This window comes from Pleuronectes platessa, chromosome 22, assembly GCF_947347685.1.
Source record: "Pleuronectes platessa chromosome 22, fPlePla1.1, whole genome shotgun sequence".
Taxonomy (NCBI): domain Eukaryota; kingdom Metazoa; phylum Chordata; class Actinopteri; order Pleuronectiformes; family Pleuronectidae; genus Pleuronectes; species Pleuronectes platessa.
The window spans coordinates 13,631,769-13,656,807 of record NC_070647.1 but is presented as its reverse complement, the minus strand read 5'-3'; the positions used below and the strand labels follow the sequence as shown (position 1 = coordinate 13,656,807).

The 25,039-nt window shown below is 44.9% G+C and overlaps 4 protein-coding genes across 7 annotated transcripts in view; 1 reads left to right on the top strand and 3 right to left on the bottom strand.

Annotated features, from left to right (window-relative positions):
• The first annotated feature begins 1,913 nt into the window (after positions 1-1,913).
• Positions 1,914-7,053, top strand: mest (mesoderm specific transcript). Of its 4 annotated transcripts, none has more exons than XM_053414843.1 (12): positions 1,914-2,156; positions 3,364-3,536; positions 4,271-4,350; positions 4,445-4,522; positions 4,648-4,784; positions 4,893-4,951; positions 5,163-5,203; positions 5,327-5,397; positions 5,491-5,592; positions 5,673-5,749; positions 6,212-6,275; positions 6,460-7,053. In XM_053414843.1, the coding sequence occupies exons 2-12, from the start codon at positions 3,383-3,385 to the stop codon at positions 6,575-6,577; spliced, it is 981 nt and encodes a 326-aa protein (XP_053270818.1). In that variant the 5' UTR covers positions 1,914-2,156; positions 3,364-3,382; the 3' UTR covers positions 6,578-7,053. The 4 variants fall into 4 exon arrangements, with proteins under 4 accessions (XP_053270818.1, XP_053270817.1, XP_053270819.1 ...); XM_053414842.1 differs by having other exon boundaries at positions 3,358-3,536; XM_053414844.1 differs by having other exon boundaries at positions 1,914-2,267.
• A 333-nt stretch (positions 7,054-7,386) lies between these two features.
• Positions 7,387-13,816, bottom strand: copg2 (COPI coat complex subunit gamma 2). The gene is made up of 24 exons (XM_053414809.1): positions 13,676-13,816; positions 13,040-13,092; positions 12,859-12,939; positions 12,697-12,768; positions 12,534-12,613; positions 12,308-12,383; positions 12,074-12,166; positions 11,888-11,974; positions 11,609-11,766; positions 11,352-11,485; positions 11,178-11,245; positions 10,785-10,973; positions 10,436-10,531; positions 10,079-10,322; positions 9,903-9,978; positions 9,616-9,719; positions 9,351-9,476; positions 9,199-9,267; positions 8,915-9,096; positions 8,663-8,792; positions 8,487-8,584; positions 8,257-8,395; positions 7,992-8,090; positions 7,387-7,792 (listed from the first exon to the last, which is right to left on the bottom strand). Exons 1-24 carry the CDS (start codon positions 13,710-13,712, stop codon positions 7,662-7,664), a joined length of 2,622 nt encoding a protein of 873 aa, XP_053270784.1. The 5' UTR covers positions 13,713-13,816; the 3' UTR covers positions 7,387-7,661.
• A 1,987-nt stretch (positions 13,817-15,803) lies between these two features.
• On the bottom strand, positions 15,804-16,268 carry ucn3l (urocortin 3, like). Its single transcript, XM_053415339.1, has one exon. It carries the CDS (start codon positions 16,266-16,268, stop codon positions 15,804-15,806), a length of 465 nt encoding a protein of 154 aa, XP_053271314.1.
• Positions 16,269-19,162: 2,894 nt separating this feature from the next.
• The window catches only part of col7a1l (collagen type VII alpha 1-like), a 42,151-nt gene continuing 36,274 nt past the window's right edge, over positions 19,163-25,039 (bottom strand). The window contains 16 exon segments of the mRNA XM_053415472.1: positions 19,163-19,182; positions 19,278-19,454; positions 19,944-20,015; positions 21,309-21,512; positions 21,798-21,846; positions 21,973-22,026; positions 22,274-22,351; positions 23,471-23,587; positions 23,693-23,755; positions 23,848-23,910; positions 24,001-24,054; positions 24,143-24,196; positions 24,292-24,372; positions 24,469-24,504; positions 24,594-24,665; positions 24,828-24,899. Coding sequence (XP_053271447.1) covers positions 19,163-19,182; positions 19,278-19,454; positions 19,944-20,015; positions 21,309-21,512; positions 21,798-21,846; positions 21,973-22,026; positions 22,274-22,351; positions 23,471-23,587; positions 23,693-23,755; positions 23,848-23,910; positions 24,001-24,054; positions 24,143-24,196; positions 24,292-24,372; positions 24,469-24,504; positions 24,594-24,665; positions 24,828-24,899 — 1,266 coding nt within the window.

Here is a 25,039-nt window from a genome sequence, read left to right as displayed (position 1 = left end):
ACCGAGGAAAAAAAGAATTTTGTTTTTTGTTTTGTTCTTTTTCTTCAGTCCTGTCCCAAAAGACTCCCTCATGAATACTTGTTGCTGCATTTGATCCGTTTGTGAGATATTTTTGACACCTGATGTACTGGAATTGCTCAAGAATTTGGTCATGTGCATTTTTCAAGAATAAAGACTATAGGCATACACTGGTATCGAACAGCACAGGGTACTTTTATTTCCTAGCGTTCCTCGGCGGGGGGTGGGGAGAGAGAGAGAGAGAGAGAGAAAAAAAAAGGGATTTTGATACAAATCACAATAAAAGATGTACCTTTGTATTTTTATGACGATACTGATGATACCTTGCGTCGCACTTACAGCGATTTTGGATGATTTGACACCAATCACATTCTACGGGGAGGGGGTTTGGCCACTAAAATGTGTGTTGTTCTGGAATATTCATCTCAGGGTGCAAATGGTGTGAAAGAGAACAGGCTTCTGCTTTTGTTTGTTGCTTAATTAACTGTTGGGGGGGACGGGGGGGGGGGGACGGTGCTTGTGGAACCACATGGGGTCGAGTCCCGGCGGCGGGCTGCAGATTGTTCCTGCAGCCTGCCAGACGCCTCCACCTGCAGGGCCGTGGACAGGGGGGGGTTGGGTGGGGTAGAACACGGAGGTCAAAAAATGTTTTCAAATCACAGCGTTCTCTGAGGAGATGAATTTTTTTGTTTTGTTTAGTTTTTTTCCCCTCTTGTTTTACAGATGACAAAAACAGCAGCTAGGATATTCATATGCAGAACGAGAAAAAGTCGAGCGGAATCTACACGAGGAGTTAGTTCTGTAGCTTCTTCCTGTAACGGGAACGAATGTTTTTCTTTTTTCCATCTGTTTTATGGATTATTATTTTTTTATCTTTTAACATTTGGAAATAAAAGTACTTCATGTCTGTTTATCTTGAGCATTTTAAATGGATATCGTGATTGGATTTACATTTGAAACTTGTCGAGTAATGTGTATGGTTTTTAAAAATAAAAAATGTATTTAGCCTAACCGCAGGGCCATGTTGTCTTTTGTCTCTGTGCTCAGTGAAAATCCTACACTTCTGTTTGCTGTGTTTGCAGAAAGTCTCGAGTGAAGGGGATTTTTCTCTCGGCTGCTTTTTTGCTTAACTGCACAATTTTTCAGGTTTTTTATAACCAGTGGATTTTAGCTCATGAACAGAAGCAGATAAATCAATGTTAAATAAACTGACAAAGTTTATGCAAACTTATATTTGCATTTATCCCAAATTGGTTTGTTAATGTCAATGAATTGATTCAAATGAGTTCAGATTTTTACAAATTGCAATTCTTCACTTGTGAGTATTTCACATTCAGTTATATGGAGTATTGGATTACTTTTTGTTATATCTTTGAACATAATTTAAAAAAAAGTAATGAACAAATTTTATATCTCAAGTGCTTAACTACTTAACATAAATACTTAAGTGAATAATTAGTTGAGGAGCACAAAGCCTGTTGCCAGGAAGAAGGACAGACTTCATCAGACTTTAAACAGGACTGAGGTTATAAACAGTTATTTTCATTATTGATTAATCTGCTTATTAACTTCTTGTTTATCAAAATAAAAGTAAATAGGAGACAAATAAGCTAATAATTTCGCCCTATCCTGTTGACATTTTTTGTATGCTGCTGTCTTGGCCAGGCTTCCCTTGGAAAAGAGGTCATTGTATCTCAACGGGAACGACCTGGTTAAATAAAGGCAAATAAAAAAATAATAAAATCTATCTATCTCTCTCGCTCTCTCTATCTATCTATCTATCTATCTATCAATATTCTATTCATCTATCTATTCTATCCTGAGGACATGTTATTACACATCCACACCAGCAGGGGGCAGTAAACTTCTCTGATCTTCTTCTCTGTGCACTTTAAACCTGTCAACCTATCAAAGATCGTGTAGGCGTGTGATGACTCCCTCCGTTTCCTGACCAGGCCCAGTAGCTAGCCCCCTTGCAGGCCGCTGGACTCTCCAGCCTGAAAAGCAACACACAATAGAGGAGTGAGAAAGTGGAGCGGAGTGAGAGCTCTGCGCGTGTCTCTCCTCTCTGTGTTTCCGCTCTGCAGTAATGGCTGGTGAACACAGGACGAAGGTTGAACACTGATCCGCACGTTTCTGTGAGTACTGAGCTTCCGGAGCCTCCACCGACCAGGACCCTGCTCCGTCAGGGCTGCGATTCGCTGATTGGCTCCTTGTCAAATCGCTCACGCACCGGTGCACACGTAGGGGTGCGTGCATGTGATCACACCTGTGTGCACGGTCTCTCACCTGCAGGGGGGAGGCTACAACCTGGAGGTGCACTGTAATAACCTGCTCCTTGTGTTGTTTTTGTTGTTGTTGTTGTTGTTGTGTGTCAGCTGCAGGGGGGAGGCTACAACCTGGAGCTGCCCTGTTATAACCTGCTCCTTGTGTTGTTGTTGTGTGTCACTTGCAGGGAGGAGACTAGAGCCTGTAGCTGTTCTGTAATAACCCTCTCCTTGTGTTGTTGTTGTTGTTGTTGTGTGTCACCTGCAGGGGGGAGACTACCACCTGGAGCTGAACTGTAATAAACTGCTGCTTGTGTTGTTGTGTGTCACCTGCAGGGTGGAGACCACAACCTGGAGCTGCAATGTAATAACCTGCTGCTTGTGTTGTTATTGTGTTGGTATTGAATTGCTGTTGTTGTGTGTCACCTGCAGGGAGGAGACTAGAGCCTGTAGCTGTTCTGTAATAACCCTCTCCTTGTGTTGTTGTTGTTGTGTGTCACCTGCAGGGGGGAGACTACAACCTGGAGCTGCACTGTAATAATCTGCTCCTTGTGTTGTTGTTGTGTTGGTGTTGAATTGTTGTTGTTGTGTGTCACCGGAGGAGACTAGAGCCTGTAGCTGTTCTGTAATAACCCTCTCCTTGTGTTGTTGTTGTGTGTCACCTGCAGGGGGGAGACTACAACCTGGAGCTGCACTGTAATAATCTGCTCCTTGTGTTGTTGTTGTTGTGTGTCATCTGCAGGGGGGAGACCACAACCTGGAGCTGCACTGTAATAATCTGCTCCTTGTGTTGTTGATGTGTTGTTGTTGTTGTGTGTCAGCTGCAGGGGGGGGGGGGGGGGGCTTCAACCTGGAGCTGCACTGTAATAATCTGCTCCTTGTGTTGTTGTTGTTGTGTGTCATCTGCAGGGGGGAGACCACAACCTGGAGCTGCACTGTAATAATCTGCTCCTTGTGTTGTTGATGTGTTGTTGTTGTTGTGTGTCAGCTGCAGGGGGGGGGGGCTTCAACCTGGAGCTGAACTGTAATAACCTGCTCCTTGTGTTGTTGTTGTTGTGTTGTTGTGTGTCAGCTGCAGGAATGACACTGCGCTCATCATGAGAGAGTGGTGGATCCATGTGGCTCTGATCTGTGTCCCCCTGGTGGCCGTTTACCTGCACATCCCCCCTCCGGAGCCCTCACCGGCCCTGCAGCAGTGGCACAGCTCCGGGCAGGAGTTCACCTTCCGAGGATGGACGGTCTTCTATAGAGGCGAGTATATACTTTATATACTTTATATACTTTCACACTGTATATACTGTTTATACTGTATATACTTTCACACTGTATATACTTTATTTTACACATCACTGTTGAAATGTTGAAATATATCAGAAACCGCATCTTTTGGTGGTAATGCATCATCTTCATCAGTAGGTGGCGCTCGCCCAGTTGTCATCGTTGTCATTTTTTTTTATTAAGTACAAAAAAATGCACTTCTTGTTCTTTCACGCAGAGAAAATCCGAAAATGACTTTTTCTTTCTCAATCAATCGAATGATTAAAACATTTGTCCAGTGACTAATTGATAATTGACTCATCATCTAAACCTGTTATTCACCCAATAACTCATGAATCACATCTTTCCTCAGCATTAGTCACCTTCACACGACTCCTTGCACCAAACAACATATTAACCCCATTTCTTATTATACTTTATGTGATTGTTATATTCTGATTGTTCTATATTCTGATCATATGTGGCACGATATGATCCCTACCCTGTCTAGTGCCCCTGAGCAAGGCACCTTACTCCCCCAACATCTGCTCCCCGAGCGCCTGTACGCGGCTGCTCACTGCTCTGTGTGTCCTGCACAAGATGGGTCAAAAGCAGAGATTAAATTTCCCTACCTGCATGAGTGTGCCTTTGCATGACTGTGCATGTGTTTGGGACGAATAAATGCATCTTAATCTTAATCTTATGTGTGTGTGTTCTCCTCTGATCAGACTCCTCCGGGGCTCTGGGAAGCTCTGATGTCATCATTCTGCTCCACGGCTTCCCCACCTCCAGCTACGACTGGAACAAGGTGTCCACTGCTCGGCTCCCTCAGAGCGTTCACGTTTCTTCACCTCAGCAGAGACGATATCAAACCAAACGTGTGTTTTCCTCTCTCGTCACAGATCTGGGAGCCGCTCACTCAGCGCTTCAATCGAGTCATCGCTCTGGACTTCCTGGGGTTCGGCTTCAGCGACAAACCGGTGAGTAAAGCTTCCGTTTAAATGTCCTGCAAGAAAACTATGAGAACTCACTAGAACCATTTTTTAAATCTATATATATTCCCTGCTCTGTGCTCTTTTGGCTGATTCCCTCCCGGACTTCCCAGCGACCACACAGCTACTCCATCTTCGAGCAGGCCAGCGTGGTGGAGGCTCTGGTGGCTCACCTGGGTCTGAGCCACCAGAGAGTCAACGTGCTGTCACATGACTACGGAGACACCGTGGCTCTGGAGCTGCTCTACAGGTGTGTGTGTGTTTGTGTGTGTGTCTGTGTGTGTGTGGTGTCAGGAACATTTTCATAGACACACTGAAAACTCTCCAAACTCATTCTCTCTGTTGTTTTTCCCACCAGGAGCGACCAGAACCGCACAGGTCACCTGACCTTCAGCAGCCTGTGTCTCTCTAACGGAGGTTGTTTCTTTTACTGTGCTTTTAATAATAATAATAATAATAATAATAATAATAATAATAATAATATGCTGTATTTATAAAGCAGAAAATACACAGAGCAATTACAACATTTAAGGTGCAGGGAGACGATGGATAACACATCTCATTGAGAGGTATTTTATAAGTGTGTGTTTTTGAAAGTGACACTTGTGACACTTGTCGTTTCCCTCAGGAATCTTCCCAGAGACGCACCACCCGCGGCTGCTGCAGACGGTGAGTCACCTCCGTCTCCTCCGACCTACTTTTGTCGAGCGAGAGTTTTGGAAGACGATGAGTGAACGGGGGATGAGCGGAGGATGTTTGTCTGAGACGTTTTTTTGTTTTTCTTCCCAAAAGCTTCTGAAGGACTCCGGCTTCCTGTCTCCTCTCCTGATGCGTCTCACCAACTACAGGATCTTCCAGAAGGGGTGAGCAGGAAGCAGAGGTCTTTTCCTCTTTTCCACGGGGACATGAAAAGCATCAGTGTTTACATTCAGTCGTCTCTTGGTTCCTCTTCTCAGAATCGGAGACGTGTTCGGTCCGTACACGCAGCCCACGGACGCCGAGTTCTGGGACATGTGGACGGGTTTGCGCCACAATGACGGCAACCTAGTCATGGACAGGTGTGTGTGTGTGTGTCGTGTTCACGCTGTGTGTGTGTGTGTGTGTATGCTCACCCGTGCTTCTCTCTTCTCTCTGTCAGTGTTCTCCAGTACATCAACCAGAGATTAAAACACAGGGAGCGATGGGTGGGCGCGCTCACCTCCACCTTCGTGCCACGTGAGTTTGTGCAGCTACATCACACAATGGCGTGTGTGTCTGTGTGTGTGTGATCAGAGGTTTGTGCAGCCCAAATATTTCCTTAAGGTGTGTTGAGGCAGCAGCCTCGGCCAAGAGAGCCGCTGATGCTAAGCTGCTTAACCCAGTGGGGAGCGGCCTTGTGGTCCATCTGTGATCCAGAGTTTAGGAGGGAGGGGGCAGAGTGTGTGTGTGTGTGTGTGTGTGTGTGTGTGTGTGTGTGTGTGTGTGTGTGTGTGTGTGTGTGTGTGCGTGTGCGTGTGTTTTTTTAAGAAAACAAGAACTCTGGGAAAAAGACAAATGTCTAAACGTATTTAATTATGCATCTGTTTCTCTTCTATTCCCCTGCCTCTCTATGCTGTGTAACTCTGGACCTTCTCCGTTTGAATCCTCCGTCTTCTCCTCCTTCTTCTCTTCCGTCTTCTCCTCTGTCTTCTCTCGCAGTGCACATGATCTACGGACCACTGGACCCAGTCAACCCTCATCCACAGTTCATCCGTCTTTACCAGTAGGTCTTCACCCCTCAATCGGATGTTCCCTGACTTTGACTTGAAATTCCAATGCTGCCATTTATTTCTCTGTGGTGAACCGGGGGTTAAAATGCTCAAGGACATCATCAGTAACCACTAAGCCACCAGGTCTTTGTCTGTCCTCTTGATTTGACATCTCAGATCTGTGTCTCGTCCTTGCAGGCAGCTGGTCCAGAGGTCCACCATCACCGTCCTGGACCAGCACATCAGTCACTACCCTCAGCTGGAAGATCCCACCGGCTTCCTCAACGCGTATTTCAACTTCATCCACTCTTTCTGAACGAAGCTCAAACTGGGACGAATCATCACACGTGGTGAAAAGACCTTTTTCCTGATGGTCGAGTCCCATTAACCAGCATTAACCCCCCAGATGTTAATTACTGCCATAGAAGACTTGAGCTAAATAAACAAGTAATGCAAACTGAGTGAGAAATGTGTTGAACCCTGTGAGGAAGCATGATGATGTCGATTAGATTTAATTTTGTGAGGTTTTAGATATTTTGGGGTTTAATGATAGGACAGTGTTTAAGCATGAAAAGAGGAGAGAACAAAGTGGGAATCGAACCTGATCAAACCTCCATATTTTGAGCACCCGCTCCACCTGCTGAGCTGACAGGTGCACTCTCATTTTGATTCCCTCCATATTGTGTTTGTCGGGTCATGTGATCAGCTGCATTCGGCCTGAATTTTGATATGATTTTCTACATTTCTCTTGTCAATGAGTCTTCAAATAAACCAAGTTTTGTAAAAAATAAACACATCCATGTTTGTGCAACAAATTCTTCCAGGGTTATTTCTTTAAGGTCCTGAACTGACATGGAAATATTATATTTCCTCTGTTTCCCCATGATAACGAGTTAGTGATGTATGTCTTCCATTATTTCGTAATCTCTAGATAACAAGTTAATAATCGTTATCTCCAGATTACAAGATTATTATGTCGATAACGAACCTTTGTTTTTCCTCTAGATAAACTTATCTTGTATCACGGGAAAACAGAGGAATTGAATGTATGATCCCATTAAAGGGTTTCTCTAGTAAAGTGTCACAAAGGTCATAAAACGAAAAAGGGTAATTAAAAAATGAAAGTATAGCAAGGCGTCAAAATCCTGTTCTGACCTTTATTGAAGATTTGACAGATCCAGGAGCAGCAGAAAGTATAAAGTCAAGAAGAGGAAACACCTAATTTCACGCACTGGATTTAATAAAACATTAAATGACATTTTTCCGGTTTCGATGGAGTCGGCGTAGTAATTACAACATTATATATATTTCATTTTAGAGCGGTGGAGAAGAGACAGTGACGTTTCAGACGGGTTGGCCGTGCAGACATGACATTACGGTAGAGGTTTGGCACGAAGCTCTCAGCCCACGGACGCCAGGATGACGTCCACCACCGTCTCCTCCCCGCTGCGGACCGTCACCTGCATGGTGACGCCGTCGGCCAGAGCGAGGCGGGCGCGCACCAGCACGTCGTGACCTCCACGGAACACACCTGGGGGGGGGAGGAGGGAGAGGGGCCGGTTAAATCACATCTGTCAGAGTGTTTTATAACCAGCATCTAAGAATAGCTTCAGTGTTTCACGAGAGACAGCATCTTACATATTGTTCTTTTGCATTTGAAGAGATTACATTTAGGAGGAAGCAATTTGCTGAATAGAGTGTGACACTAAAGAGTGACACTGGACACCCACCAGCCAGGAAGAGGACGTGTGAATTCTTGTTTTCTGGAACTTTGTCCGAGCGCTCACACGGCTGCATTCCCAGGAAGCTGATGATGTTCCCCACCGCCTCTGTACAAGGAAACCACACGTTAGTCACACATCACAGAGAGTCAGTCAGAATGTTATGGAAGCAGTTATTCGAGAAAATATCCAGAAAGTACAGATCATTTATTTCAGAAAATTCAATTCAAACAGAGATAAAAAGTAAGTGAAACATTTCGGGACTTCTCCGTACCGTCTAGAGTTCGTACAGACGCGAGGGCGAACGTCTCCTCCTTTTCAAACTCGTCTCCCACTTCCTCCCACGCCGCTGCGAAGTTTGATTTCAGCACCTTCTGGATGTGATCGGCGACGGTCACCTCCAGGTCCTCCAGCTGAGGAGGAAACACGAGAGAAGTCAGTAACACACTCAACAACACAATTGTTCAGACTGAGGAGGATCCACAGCTCGGTGAGATCACGCACCACGTATTCATCATCGTAGCCGTCGTCGTCGGGCTCTCCCGTGTTGGGGTCGCAGTCTTTCACGAGGTACTTCATGGTGCAGCTGAACGTGCAGGACACTGAGGACAGACAGGGACACGTCAAGCTTTTCTCAAATCAGCTACAAGTCACAGGTTTCTTTTGAGCGGTGTTCCTACCGGCGGTGGGGTCGTCGTCCGGCAGGCGCACCAGAGTGTAGGAGGAGCCGGGCTGACTGTAGGCCAGTGTGGCGGCTGGGATGTACTGGATCACCTCGTAGGATTCTGACGGCTCCATCTGCACCATGACCTGACCAAAGAAAACCACACAACTTTGACAATCCCGACACACAATCCCACAATTAGAATCTTGAGGCTACATTTGACCGAGTCCTCAGGAGGAACCACAGGAAGCCGTGTTGGTGCTGGTACCTTCTGCAGGAGCTGGTCGTTCAGTGTGTTCGTGCAGTCGAACTGGAACACCATGTGTCGGGCGAAGGTGTGTTTGATGCAGCGCACCACGTATTCTGTCTCGGCCTCCGTCAGCTGCACCTGGTCGGAGGACTTGAAGAGCGGCCCGAGGGACTGGAACTCCGTGATGGCCGCCAGTTGCTCTGTGGAGGGGGGACGAAGACGCAGAGACAAATTAATCTTAAGGTTACGGCCTCGTGCACAATTTGACTTCCATTAAAGACGGGTGGTGGTTTCCTCCGTACCCTGGTAGATGTCCTGGCGCGACGGGGTCAACTTGTCTTGGATTTTGCTGGTGGCCATGGGGGTGATGTCTGGGGAGGAACACACAACTGTTTAGAGCCACTTCTCGCAATAATATTAAAGTACAACAACCGAGAGAAACCCTTCGTTGTACCTGACTTCTGCTCGGAGATGGGAGTGGTGGCCAGGGGGACGGACTTCATGTCGAAGGGTTTCTCTGAGGGATCTAAGGTGTACTGGTGGAGGGACTTCTCCAGGCCGGGGATGGAGACAGACAAACCTGAGAGGAACAGGAACAAGAGGAAAAACGGTCAGGCTCCACGGGCAAGGGCAATTTGTACAACCAGATTCCATGACTGATAAACACAGAGAGAAGTAGTGTGTGTGTGTGTCTGTGTCTGTGTGTGTGTGTGTGTTACCGTTGAAGATGTAGGCAGCATTCAGAGCCTTCTGCTTCTGCTGGAGCACGTTCATGTAGAAAGTAGCTCTGTCACGCACCTCGTCATCACTGTCCATCATGCACCTGGAAGAAGAAGAGGCGTCACATGGTCACCACCACTGCATGATCCGTTGTTACCAGCTTATTAAGAATCCACTGATTTTGAGTGTTAAATTAATGTCTCAGGTCTCTTAAGGTCAATGTTTTATACAGAAAAGTGCAGGAAACCCAGTCACTGAATGGAAGAAGACAAGATGGATGAAGTACCTCTGCATGAGGACCAGGACACTCGGCAGCAGGTCGTCGTTCTGAGCTCCGAATTTAGCCAAAGCGCTGACGGCAGCTGAAGGTGGAGAAAGAAACCAAAAATCATTTACAGCCCAGTTTCAAAAAAGGTCTCGAGAAGTTGAGAACAGGTAGAGATGTGTCTCCGGGAGCCTCACCTGCCCGGACGGCCTCGCTCTCCAGCACCACCCGGTTGAAGATGAAGCGGATGTACTTGGAGGGCTGCGGCGTGCGCGGCCCCTCTTTGCCCAGCAGGTGCAGGATCTTGGTGGCCAGCACCGTGTGCTCGCAGTCCTCGATGAACTCGCACAGGTGGGCCAGGCCCGTCTCCTTGCTCTCGGGGTTCTCCTCGATGATGCTGATGATGCAATCCACGATGGCCCGCTTGTAGTCGAACCCGCCCTGCAGGGGGAGGAGAGGGAGGGGGGGGTCAGTGGATGGACATTCCTTCTTTTTTTTTTTGGAGTTTTCTGTACAGGCTCCTGAAGTCGGTACTCCGTCAAATATGCACTTACGTCATCTCGGAGCATGTTGGACAGGAAGTTCATCATGACGCTGTGCTTCCTGGGATACTTCTGACACAGTGCGCTGATGGCCTGCACCACCACCACCTGGAGCCAACGGGCAGCAGTGACAGATTGAGGATGACAAAACGTTAGATCAAAAATAACAGGATTTAAAAACGGATACAAAGCCGTGGAATTCGTATTAGAAGTTAATCTTTCATGGCCACAGACGCTGAAATCCTGGGATAACAATAGATCATCCTGACGAGTTGAGGACATTTCAGCAGGTATCATCTTTTTAGTCATTACAGAAATGGGATTTTTATAATTCACAGGATGAAACAAGACCATTTCTGACCTTGAACTCGTCGGAGATCTCGGACACGAATGAGGAGATCTGCTTCATGAGTCGGTCCACGCTGCTCTCGCTGCCCGTCTTCAGCAGCGTGGTGATGGCCAGCGTGGCGATGCTGCGGTTGGAGTCGGTGATCAGGTTCTCCAGGTCCAGGTTGCACGCGGTGACGGCAGAGGGATGCTTCATCGCCACCTTGTGGACACAAAGACAATTTCAATATATCTTCAGAATCAGAATAACACTATAATATTTTGCTTTTGAAGAATAAACTTGTCCTGTAAAGAGCTTGTATATGATTTTGTTTTAATACGTGTGTAATAAGTGAATTATGATGCATATTAAATCTTATACATGAAAATCCAGCCATGCGAGTGGAGTGACAGAGTGAAGCTGTACCTTGTTGAGGGTCCTGACTGCAGCATATCTCAAAGCAGCTTTAGGAGAACTGCAGAAGAGCTGCAGCACTGCAGGAGGACACACACATTGATATCCATTAGCATGTAACACAAAGAGTCACTTTACAATATCACTAAAACATGGCTGTATAAAGAGAGAGAGTGAGGGACGGACCTGAGACAGCGGGGGCCAGCTCTCTGGCGGTGCAGTTGGGCATGTGGACGATGGCCGACGCGGCCTCGTACACCACCATCTCATTCTTGTTCCTCAGGCAGCTCTCGATGAAGTCAAACAGGGGGCTGTCGTGACTGTAGAGATAGAATGAAAGGCCATGAATGAGTCATCACTGTGGAATCAGCTGCTCTATTCGAGGACCCACACGTCCCTGTGCATCACTGCTGATCGTGTCACATGACAGCACGTGCACTCACCCCCCCTCGGTCTCGTCCAGCAGCTTGCTGGCGATCCGGATGAGCATGCAGTAGGCGAAGGGAGACTTGAGACCCGACTTGGTGAACTTGTTGAGCATCTTGGTGACGGCGAGTCGGTCGTTCTTCCTGAGATGGTACAGCAGGCCCAGAGCATGGTACTGGAGGACAGGACAAACACAAACAAACAAACAAAATAAATATACGCTTGTTTAATCTCTACATTTATTATATATCTTTCAAAATCACATTAACTTCATTTATGTTTGTTTGTCTTCTCACCTGAACCATGATGTTGTCACTAGAAGCAGCTTCCTGGGCTTCGTTCACCCATCGCTTCACCACGTCATAGCTCATCTTCACCATGTGCTGCACACACACAAACAAAGAGACACACCCTGATTAAACAACGCTACATTAACCACATGGTAACACAACAACTTGAAGTCAAATCTGATGCTGTCTTACCAGTGACGACACCAGAGCAGAACTGGACACACTGGGCACCTTGTCCACGATAGCCTGCTTCATGTATCTCTCAATGGCCTGCAGCATGGTGGTCTGTGGGGAAGACAAAGGGAACATGAGGAAAAGGTGCTTTCCTTCTTATTTAAGTGCATTTTGAGGATTCACATGGTGGTGTTGTATGTTATGGACTAAAAGCAAAAGGAAGAGATGGAGAGAGAGAGGACAAGTGCTCACATCTGTGATCCTGCAGAGGGCTCTGATAGCAGGTCCTCTGTATACGTCCTCCTTCCCAGTCATGTCCTTGGTCAGGCTGGAAAAGACCAAACAAGACATAAATCAGATTTGTGTGAATCCAGATCTGTCACTTCAATTATCCTCGAGTTTTACTGGAAGCCAAGAAACGACAAGTCCTGTGTGAGACACCACTATGTCTGACACTTGATCATATCAGGGTACAAACCTGCTGGTGACAATGATGACATCCTCGGAGATGTTGGCCATCTCCTTGATGGTAAGGTAGCACATCCTCCTCAGGGTTTGCTACGAGGGAAAGAGAGCACAAACTTACAATAAAATCAACAAACGTATCTATAACAAAAAGAGATCTTTAAATGATATCTTACATCATTGGACTGAAAGAGCCTGGTCATGGCAAAGAAGGCCTCGGTGGCCTCTGTGGTCCCGAAATGCTCCCCCTGAGGAAACAGAGAGAAGCAAACAAAGTGAGACAGAGTTCAGGTGTCAGAGAAAAGCTCTGTAAGCGTTTTCCACACAGATGTTTCTACCTGGTTGAGGAGGTAGATGATCTTGGTGAGGATGTGGAGGCATTTCCTCGGGTTGATGGGAGTCTCGTTGAAAAGACGCGCCTGTGAACGACAAGGGGTCAAATGATCTGATGTCTGTGCAGCGATGGAGATATTTCAACGTCTACTTTCATTTGTGCAAATCGTGTTTTGCAGACGTTACCTCCTGCAGCACCGCGCTCTTCTCCAGGTGCTGGAACGGGTTGGAGCCGCTTCCTGCGAGGCAGAGCAACACGGGCAGTGACGTTAACACTATGACTTGTTATTTAACTGAACTGTCTTCAAACACAACACACACACACGAAGGACGCAGAGGTGACGTGGGCTAATGCTACACGTACACACACGTTAATGCAACACAACTAGACGGCAGGTGTCTCCATTCATTCAAAGCACCACGAGACTTTCATATAAAACACAGGTGAAGGTGATGTCACAGCGGACAAGTCAGACACAACGAGCAGCCATCACAACACCCAGCTGACACCGACCTGCTACAGCTGAGCTAATGCTAAACATCCAACGCAGCTAAAACCCCAACGGGAGGAGGTTATCTATCCCCGGGTGAACAGCAGCTGCACCTCCGCTAAACTAAACTGCTTTAAAAAATCTGCTGCATCAATGTGAGTTAATGATAAAAGTCCCTGTTCCGCTGAGCTTCATCTCTCCTGACAGCTACTGTAGCTCGTTAGCTAACCAGCTAGCACCGCGCTAGCTTCAGCAGCGACCACAGGTTTGTCATTCCTTCCGGCGCCGTCGCTTCTTTAAAGTGATGAAGTGATGGTTTTTAAAATCTCACCGGACTCCTCGTCCTTCTTGTCGAACTTCTTGATCATCGTGTCGCGGGGAACGTGTCGCTCTCAGCCTCGGTGAAGAGAGAAGCTACTTCCACGTAGCCGGAGAGAAAACTCACTTCCTGTTAGTCGGGACTCACTTCCGGTCAGAACGTCCACGTCGACGGAAGCTACGTCAAAACCGTTCTGTCCTGGAACCAGCAGAGGGCGCTGCTGTTACACAAGTCTATTATATTATATTATATTGTATTATTGTGATTAATTAAAATAATAAACATCCACTGGTAATTACTTAAATAATTATAAACATGTCTCAAACGTAGATTATACTTGTTTAAAATTAATTATTAAAATATTAGTTCGTCCGTTTATTTACGTTGAGAGTGTCATTTAGCTCAAGTTAAACTAATCTCAAAGTTTAGACAGTTTAGATATATCTATATTATAGTATAATACCATTCAATGCCATTCCAGACCCAAGGTTTAAAATGACTCACTTTACAGACATATGTCTTTCCTGTTGCATGTAAATAACAATTAGATACACACAAAATAGTCTTATTCTTATTCGTAGGGTTCTCACTTAATATATGAAATTATAATTTGATATTTGACAGGACATAAAAATGCAGTAACATTTGCAAAGCCACCTTTTTGTGAATTGAGGTTTACACAGTGTTTCAGTATCTCTGGAAAATAAGAAGCCAAACTGTGGTTGTGGACTTTGGACATATGATTGATGAATAATGAAAATGCACTTGCTGAACTTTCTACACCAGCAAAGCAGCAGAGCTGTGTGGGGCTGCACCGGTGGATCTGATATGTAGTTATCACAAATGACCACAAGATGGAGACATTGCTCTGACTTGTCTGAAGCAGGTGAACTCTTTAACCCCAAAACTGCCAAAACCAGATTTCATAAGATTAATACTGATACAAATTAAATGGTGGGTCACTTATTGTTTGTCTTCAACATAAATACACAGTGTGATCAACTTCTGGATCCATTAAATCTGGTTAGAAAGAAATGTGATCAAGTCAAGTGGAACAAAATGCGAATGACAGACCAATTTAATAATAAGTGAAAATATGAATGGATGGTTCATAAAGCTGCATAAAAAAGGGCACATTTGATTGTTTCTTTTTCATTGCTTTATTTGAGGAAAAATAATCCTTTATTTTGAGTTGTATAAAAATAACAGATATCTGATGAACACATACATTCCCATGCATTTGCATTTTGACTGTGTTTCATGATGCGTTGGTTGGTTTGTGTGTTTCACACTGAAATCTGGAGTCGTTACAGGTCCTCATTTGAATTTCTGAACAACAAATGATCAGAAACGAGGCAGAAAAGAGAAAAAACATGTAATCCTCCTAAATGTAATGTTATGATTATGCAACATTGGTAATTTGCACAAGGAAATAAAAGTAGATGATAACTTTGTTCTTGTGGTTTAGTCCAAGGTTTATCCCATACCGCTATAATAACAATAATAATATTAATAATAATAATATGAAATCCTCTCTGCAGACTTGAAAGCTGTCTGCTGCAGAGTGAGAGAATCTGCACGTCTCTAATCTTTACTCCGCAGAAATCATCAATCATCTTCATCCAGATTCGACCTCGTTGCTTTTGATCTTATTCTGTCTTGACTCAAGATACGGAAACTGGAAAGAAGTGGATTTTCTTATGACACAAATAAAACATAACAAAATATAAATTCAGTATAAATAGTTTTGGAAATTTGCAGCAAAGAATATCGACTAATCAATTTATCATAAAGTTTGTATATATGTTATAATTTGAATCCTGAATCATCATCAAACTTTTAGTCACACGGTCTAATCTGTATACATCTTTTAATCCCCTATCATTATTATTATTATTATTATTATTATTATTACTATTATTGTCCCTATTCTGGATTGGAGCAAAAAAAAAAAGATGAAGAATACCGCGACATAAGAAATACTTATTTTACCTGGAATGTGAGAAATATGTAATCTACCATTGCCCCGCAGAATCAGACCAATACAATTACTCTAAAAAGTGAATGAGAAGTAATCGATTACAGCAGAGTAACGAGGCGCACACTGGTCCTGTTAGAATCAAACTTGTGTCCTTCACGGTCACTTCCTCCGTCCTATCTGCGCCAGGAGACGCGCGTTCTCGGCCGCCTTTGCGCGCAAGTTCTTGGCCTTGGCCACGTCGAACAGGACGTTCATGATGTTGGTGGGGACGTCCAGGGACAAGGTCAGTCTGCTCCTGCGGTCCCCTTTGCTGCTGTTGCGGAGCATCTGCCCCCTGAGCTTGGTCCGGCTCATGAAGCGGTAGTTTGCGGGACTCGAGGTCCTCTTGCCGCGGCTGGACTCGCCCGAGGAGGACGAAGAGGAAGAGGATGAGGAGGAGGAGGAGGAGAGGTACTCCGCGGACTGCAGCAGGGACCCCCAGTCCTCCACGGGGGAGTAGACCGGCTCCTGCAGCTGGTTGGTGCACAGGAGGTCGGAGCGGCTGTGGTAGAGGCGCAGGCACAGGCTGGAGGTCGGTGCGCACAGGACCGAGAGCAGCAGCAGGGTCTTCAAGGAGGACAGCATGATGGCTCCCCTGGGACATGGAGGATGGAGGACAAACATTCACTGAATGCACGTGTAGGGTTTTTCTTTTTGTATTGTGTCTTAATCTAAAAAAGGAACATTTTCTTTTCATAAAAGTCTATTAAACATGTTCATTTACGCACAGAACAAGCAGAAAAAACACTTTCTTCCATTTATCTATAGGACTAACCTCTTGTTTCTAGATGATATGATACAATCAACTAACAAATATGAATAAGCAACTTAGCAACTTACCACTCGCGTCCTGTAATAAAGAAAAAAAAACTGTTGCAGATGTCAACCTCTGCGTTTCCCTGCAAAGAAATGAAAACCCAAACAGGCAAGAAATCCTCAGGAGTGACGATGACAAATCCTGTGTTGTGTGATAGTGTGCGTGCGTGTGTGTGGTTGTGTGTGTGCGTGTGTGCGCGGGGAGGTCAGCAGTGCGCACAGTCTGACCGCCGGTGCGTCCTGCTCCTCCATCCCCACCATGCATTCATTTAGTAGCAGCCGAGGAACCGCAGCTCTACGCCAGCAAACACGTCATCCCGCTGCTGGTTCACACGGAGGAGAGGCTGCTCCCATTGGCTGAGCTGCGGTGATGAAGAGGTGGAGGAAGACTAGCGAGGAAGGCAAGTTGGTAAATCTGACCTGTTGGTGAACACGAGGCATCATGACGCACACACACAACCACAGACACACAAATAAAAGTTTGGTTTTGTTTATCACAAACGTTTTAGTTTTAAAGGCAGGTGAATTGTTTTACTCTTTGTATGTTTTTACAGAAGTTTCCTTTAAGTTAACAATACACCAACAGTACACGCTAATACTACTCACTATCACTACACCCAGAGCTACACACTAAGAACTAACACTACACAGTACCACACCAGGTCAATGTTATATTAGAAGCAGAGTAATGATCCAGTGTGAGACTGAGCTCACATTCAGGACCATGGACAGCTCCATGTATCAATGGGATATATTTCCATGGGACAATGTTAGGAACTCTTTCCACAAACATTTTCACAATTACGTACAAACTCAAAATAAGATGCTTTGGTTAGTGGATCAATACGTCAATTATTTGGTATTTATATTAAAAATGAATCATATCTTTACAATCATTTTCTCTCGTGAAGATTTTAAGATTTCTTTCATTTTAATAGGATGCTTTTAACACGTGCCTATAAGAAGGATGAGTAGATATTTGCTTCACAAATACTGAAAAGAAAAACAAAGTATTTTACTCATGTTATTACAGTAGTTCCCCTCAAGTAATCAATACACACCAACAATAAACACTAAAACTAACACTACACACTAAGAAGTAACACTACACTGAAACTCATAGAAACAGTCACTAAGTGTTGTGTGAATGACACCATGTTACGTTAGTGTTTGACAATTGCTCCCCGTGTGTATGATTTTCATGTTGCATATGCAGTTACTTGATTTCATAAGAGTAAAGATATGCGAGATATCAAAAGAACATTGTGTTTTGAATCAAAGTTAATAATTGAGCGTGTACGTGCAACACACACCAGCACCACCCGCAGTGACGCTCCATGTCAGTCAGGAGAAAAGAGCAAGGAGGTGGAGCGTTGGGTCCGGGTCTAATGAGAGACTTGATTGTAGGATTGATAGGACTGAGTCCTCACAGCTGGAGTAGTGACACATTGTGTAATGAGATGTCCTCCCACTCTGAGGTGGAGTAATAATCTCCCCTCCTCAACCTCAATGGAAAGAAAATCACACGTTCATGCCTGTATAGCCAGGAAATAATGGGTTGTGTGAAGGTGTATTTTTATCTTTTATATATTATTGACTCTATTCTTCTCCCAATATTTATCTACCAGTCGACTGAGATACTTTCATTTCATACAAAGAAGTTTTAACATTTCCTTTAACGTTCACTGTCCCCGGTATCATGACCTCAAAACCTGAAACTTATTGCCAACGTAATTTGAAATGACAGATTTTAGAATTTGCGTTTTTGGCCTTTTCCTGTACGTTTATTTGTTGGTTTGTTTAAAAGCAAGGTAACATAACAACTGATGGATGGATCATCACAAAACTTGGAAGGAGACGTTATGTGTCAGGGAAGAACCCATCAAATGTTGGTGCTGATCCAGGATTTTTGACTTTCTGTAAAATGGCTCAGGGAATAAAGCCTTACATGAACTCAAACTTATCTCTGCCAGAGTAATTTCACATAAGACGGGGAACTAACTTCTGTTTAAAGAGAATTGGTGCAGATGCTAAATTACAACCCTGACTGTTGGCACGAGAATTCAGCCTGAACTGAGACACTGCTGCATTTTTCATCCACCAATGAAAAACGGTTCCTCTTAGTCGTGTTGTGTCGCTCTGCCAGGAGAAACAAAATAAACCCTCCAAGGCGTGCTGCCCCCACATCCACACCCACGCAGGAATCCCCTGCCACTGCTGCGGCGGTCTCGAAACCAGTCCCTGCGTGTTCTCCCTCGCTGGGCCCCCCCGTCGGCCTCTCGTCTGGCTCCCAGCCTGACCCATAACACCCCCCACCAAAGGAACATATGTAGCGGTGGAGGAGGCAGCAGGCAGTCAGCTCCACCGGCAATCGTATTTTTCACACCACACAGGATGGAGGGCAATCGACAGACACACGAGAAAGGTGACTGAGTGTTATATAAAGAGAAACCGCAGAACAACGTGGGCAGGGGAGAGACCAGCACGACAACACAGGAAGGATTTTATATACATTTATATAATTACAAAATTTCAGCATTCACATATTTGAATCCATACAACACATCGAGACACAGCTTTTAGAATATATAAATAAAAGCAACATAAAAACACATTTTACACAGTTATGTACATGATGAGGATATTGTCCTGGGTTGGTGGCTTCATCTCCAGGGTTCAGTGCCTGTGGAAGTGTAGAGAGGAACAGGATATTATCTTTCAGCCTCTAATGAATGTCTTATCAATTTGACCCACTGCTCCTCCTTGTGTGTGCTCTACCTGTCCTCTGCTTCCCACACCAGCTCTGACACTCCTGCCTGGTGGAGAACCGGTTTCGGTTGCCGCCGCAGCCGCCGTGCACAAATGGCCGGCACTCCCCCGAGCGCCGGTGGAAGTACCAGAGCAGCACGTACTCTGAGCACGTCCCCTCTGACATGGGCTCCAGACAGCGGTCAGCTGCCCAGGCTGCACGTCACATGACAGGAGAGAAAGTGAGGATTAAAGTCGTAGCTGTTTTTCAAATTAAGATCCTGGAGATTTGATCAATTTCCCCAAACTTCAGGTGCAGGATAAATTATATTAGCCCTCAACTGAGTTGGTGGGAGCTTTATTTATTGTCCTCTGCTCTGACGTAAACAAAAGGTTTAATCACCAAACTCTCGGCTGCACTTCAGATCTGTTTCCACTGGATATTTTTATTTAGAAAGCGCCTCGTGAAATCGAACACAGGCAGTCAAACATTCATGGATTAAAAAATTCTGCTCTTATCTTTCTCTCCCACCTTGTGCTCTCAATAACTCATTACTCACAGATGATACACGAAATACGAAGAGAGAGACAACAACCCAAAAAATTGGAGACTTGAGACACAGAGCAAGTAAACAAGGGGGAAAGAAGAGAGGAGGCAGAGAGATAAGGAGAAAATGAGTTGTCTTGGCCACTCACCAGCTGCGTTCTCTCCAAATACTTTTCTTTTCTTCCTCTGGCTCCGCTCCGCCGTCGCTCCATCAACCGAATCTGAAGCCAGAAGCAATGAGAGCGGTTTTAAACGCTGGTAGATTCAGATGTCAGGGAGCGAGAAGAAGCTGGTGACATTCTGACTTATCTCGAATCATAATGAGAGAGAGATGGAGGTGAGGGACAGGGGCAGAGCTGCAGAATCTATTCATTTGTTTTTAAATGTCTGAATGCAAACTTTTTGTAAATGTAAAATCTCGGTATGAGATAATAACGGGTAACCTTCAAATTGCTTTTCTATTGTTTTATTTGTAACCATTTCCTGTTGTTTGCCTTCAATTTTATATCTCTAACTTGCAAAGCACCTTGTAACTGCAGGTGCTTTATGAACACAGGTCATTATTATTATTATAACAATAACCTGCTGTTGCTAAAACCAGAAGTCAAAGAGAGAAATCCAAAATATCACATTGTCATCTGATACACTGTAATTATAAAAGGATACATTTCAGCAGCTTGATCAAATGCAGCTAGCAAATTGCTGGATTGGTCAATAAACACATCAAGTTAAAAAGGTTATGGATGGTTCCATTCACATCTTGTTAACACTGCCCCCAAGTGGCCCAAAAAGTCAGTTATTGTAGGTTTAAATTCCAGTAGGCAGGACTTTGCTAAAACTACACCAACTATTTTCATCATATTTCATGAAAATATACAGGGGGGGGGGGGGGGGGGGGGCGGTACAACATTTAACATGGTGAGATAGGACGTTAGCCTTGGCAGAAATATACAGTCTTGTATATAAAATATGAAATGGGGGTCAAGATGCTGGTACAAGTGGCCATTCTTATTCAGCTCTAAGTTTAACTTCTAACATCAATGTGCTGATATTGGAGCGTGGCCCACTGTGCTTGTGCAACATTCATTAATTTGATGAGTTCTCATCATTTCTCAATAATCACGCTGACTTTGACGATGGGCAATGACAGGCTCCCTCTTTGATTAGGTTTCTGGTCACTGAAGCTACAATAACTCAGGATGCAGACAGATATCATGTCCCCGAGGCTTCAGTCACTAATGAGCTCTTTAGAATATTGTGTCGGTACACGATGACCTTTTGTTTAACTTTCTGATTTTTGCTTTTGTCTTGACGCTGACGGCCCCAGTAACAGCAGCACTGGAGATACTGGCATAGGGAGAACAAACTGGGATATGATGTGTGGAAGGAAACTTGTGGTTTTCATGTAAAACCTTGACACACATTTATGGTCACACCTTACGAATCTGTGTGTTCAGCCTCGGGCTCTGACCCGGCTAACACGTAAGAAACCTGTAGAAACTCTATTTGTTTACCAGTGCGGTTTGGTATCATCCCTTCTTCTCCAAGGATCCCAGGGGCAGGACTGTCCACTTCCCCCGCCCTGTCTCCATGTTCTTCTCCTCCCTCTCCGTCACGAGAGAGAGAGAGCACCACATCTCCCGGCTCGTTTTTACTCTCAGTCGTTGCTGTTGTTCCATCTGGATCCACTGACCTTACCATGAACTTGTAATCCAGTCCTGTAAAGATATAAAACCAAGAGGAACATGGATGAACACAACGTACGAGAACTGATAAAACACCTCTGAGTGTCTTTGAGGCCCGTGGATTCTCTGGATTCTCGGTGACACGTCCCACTTAATTGCGGTCTCGTGTTTGTGAATGGCTCCGCTGCTGCTGCTGGCACCATGGCGCGTGTTCCTCCTCCGAGAGAACATAACAGATGGCACAACACACGCTGGTGCCATGCTGCTGCCACAGGAGCGCCACCACAAACAAACCCACACACACACACACACACTCACCACACTTATCTGCCACCTCCTGCGTGACTAGCTCCTTCACGTCTTCAGCCTTGACAGAGAAACACAAGGATTCAAAAGACATTTCATTCACTCAGTCATTTGAATAACAACGGCTGTATTTGTATAAACATGTGTTGTGTGGGTGCGATTGTGTGTGTTTGTGTTAAACACGTACTGAGAGTCCAGGATCTCCCTTCTCCCCCTTTCCTCCTGTACTTCCAACTATGCCCTATAAGGAAGAAACACACATTGACACGTATCTGTTGTGAACCCACACAGGGGAAGTTACCCACTAAGAACCCATTCGATTTTGATCAAAGAGATGGATCCAGCCATTTTTTAATCACTTTCATTAATATAGCAACGTAGCATTTTTTTGACATTTCCCCAGATTTTAATACACGACGACAGCGAGTGAAAATACGGCTTCCTGTATTATGTGTGTGCGGCTTGTTGAGTGTGTTGATGAATCTCACACTCGGTCCATTGTGTCCCGGTGTCCCTGACGCTCCCCTCTGACACGGCTTCACTTTTCCTCTTCGGCCCCTCTCCCCCTGTTTGACCAAAAAAAACAGAGCGCAGGCAGAATAATAAAAAATCATAGCTTTGAAATTCTTTCCGTACGACACTTCCACGTCAGCGAGAGAACAATCCCCAGCAGCTCATCTGATGACGTGCGACAGACCGACCAATTAGGAGCATCCTTCCATTAGAGGTTCCCGTCCCCTCTCTCTCATAACCGGGTCTGGTAATTGCAGCTGAAAGGAGCTAATTGAGTAAGATGTTACTTGAAAGCTGCAGACGGAAATAAACCTGTGTGTGTGTGTGTGTTTGTGTGTGTGTGTCGGTGTGTGTGTGTGTGTGTGTTAATCAAGGACACGTCTCTGCTGCAGTACACAGACCACATGCTGCCACTCCACACACAGACGTGGTGATGACTGTAATCAGCCTCAGCTCATACTTCTTGTTCTCCGTGTGCTGTCACACTCTCGTTCTTCTTTCCTTGTGAGTCAGACCTGTTCATTCATGTGACTGCGCGACACAAGCCTGAGTGAGAGATGCACTTCATTTATTATATATGTGTTTCTGTACTGATGCCTATTCGGCCTCATCTGTGGTGTAAGTATATGTAGAGTACATGTCTATAGTATCTCTGAATTACCCCCATTGCTTTAGTGTTGCTACAACTCAGTGTTAGTTAAAGAAGTGGATATATAGCGACTGCAGCATTTAGTTAAATTGCTGATTCATTCCTTCATCAGCTAATGAAAATGTCTGTGGTTGGCAATGACGTCGGTTGTGTGGTAATAACCTGCTGTATCTCCAGAAAACAAATTATGACTGAATCCTGTGTGTGTTTATTTCCTTCCTGCATGACTTACTGTTATGAATATATGTCTATTAATCTTTAAAGTATATATTAAAAAGTATTTTCTTACATCAATATATTTGGTTGTGCTTTTTTTCTCTTATTTAAAATACATTTTATGGTGGAACTGTTAATATTAAACCTCGATCACATGTATTTGTCATTAGGATATCAGTATAAGAAATATGTTACTTTGGGATATCGTTAACCAAACAGTGTCTTCCCAGCAATGCATGATCACTGCAGCATATAAACATCAGTTAATATCATCAGTCAATGCATTGAGGCAGTAAGTATACTGTACCTTAGGCCCACCGCCCCCCCGAGGACCTGGGGTCCCTGATGGCCCCTCATCTCCGGCCCTGCCTGGACTCCCTGCTGAACCCTTAAAACCGGGGAAACCCGCAAACCCTGATACACCCTGAATTCAACAAGAAGAAGAAGAAAAAACACAACATGGTTCACTTGCACAGTGGAAGATACAAACACGTGAACCAGTTGGTTGATGAAAAGTTAGTTTACCGACCCTTTCCCCTTTCACTCCTGGTTTACCATCAACTCCACTGGTTCCCCCTTGCCCTTTGTCACCCTGAAGTTGACCAGGATGGAAACAACAAAAATAAAGTAAAGAAATAACAACACTGAACGTGTTTGGGGAAGAGAGGAAGAGAAAGACTTCACCTTGCGACCCGTGAGTCCATTCAGTCCGGGCATACCAGGGGCGCTGGGTATCCCCATTTCTCCCTGTTTTGCCGAGACACCATGTTCACCGTGTCACAAACATCAAACACATCAATCCTATTAGGTGTGAACAGATTTAAATTAAGGTCTAACCTTCTCTCCATTGAGGCCTGGATTCCCGATGCGTCCGGGTAATCCTCTGAAACCCTGGACAAGCAGGCGACACGGCAGAATGTGACGACACAAATAAACAACGTCCATCTCAATGAACTGGGACAAATAACAACCGTCTCACCTTCTCTCCTTTCTCCCCATTGGCTCCTGGTAACCCTGCTTCCCCTGAGTCGCCCTGTAACAACAAACAAATCACAGACAGAAATTTAATAAGGAAGGTTTTAAAATGAAGACGATGGTGTTTGCTTGGATCATTTTTCTTCCGCGTACCTGATCACCCTTTTGACCTTGCAGTCCCACATCTCCCTTGTCCCCTTTGGCCCCGTCCACTCCGTGATCCCCGCTGCGACCCTATCACGCATAAATACCACTGCTTGTGATTCCTCGAATTTAATGCTGTAGAATGTTTGCATCCAAAATGTTGTAAATTGAAAAAGGCTGATCTACCATCACTCCGTTGAGTCCTGGCTCTCCTGGATCTCCCTGCAGAAGAGAAGGTCGCGTATTGTAAAGTTTAATAACATAAGTAAAATTGCTGGAGTGTCAATGTATTCCAATGGCACATCACTGACCTTCTGCCCCACAGGTCCTCGTGCTCCAAACCTTCCCAATGCCCCCTTGGTGCCGGCGTCACCCTTCAAGCCCTTGTAAAAACAAATCCTTCCATTATAATGATGTATTGCAGCTGAATATTATCTGACAGAGACGTCATCATGGCAGGTATTAGTGACACCGAGCGGCTATCTCATCAAGTCCGAGCTCCCAATGTCTCCTGAGGAGGATTCATCTTCTTCAGGTTTTATTACCTTGAATCCAGGAGGTCCGTCTTCGCCCTTTTCTCCTTTGTCGCCATCGAAACCCGGTGGACCTCGCTCACCCTGAAACAAAACAGCTACTCAGCTCTTAATCCAACTTGTAGGTGTTTACTGTGTTTCTTAGATTACTTTGTGTGTGTTGCAGCTCCAGTAAATTAATTAATGGGTCTTGATGAAAAAGGAATCTGTGTGTGTATTTTAGT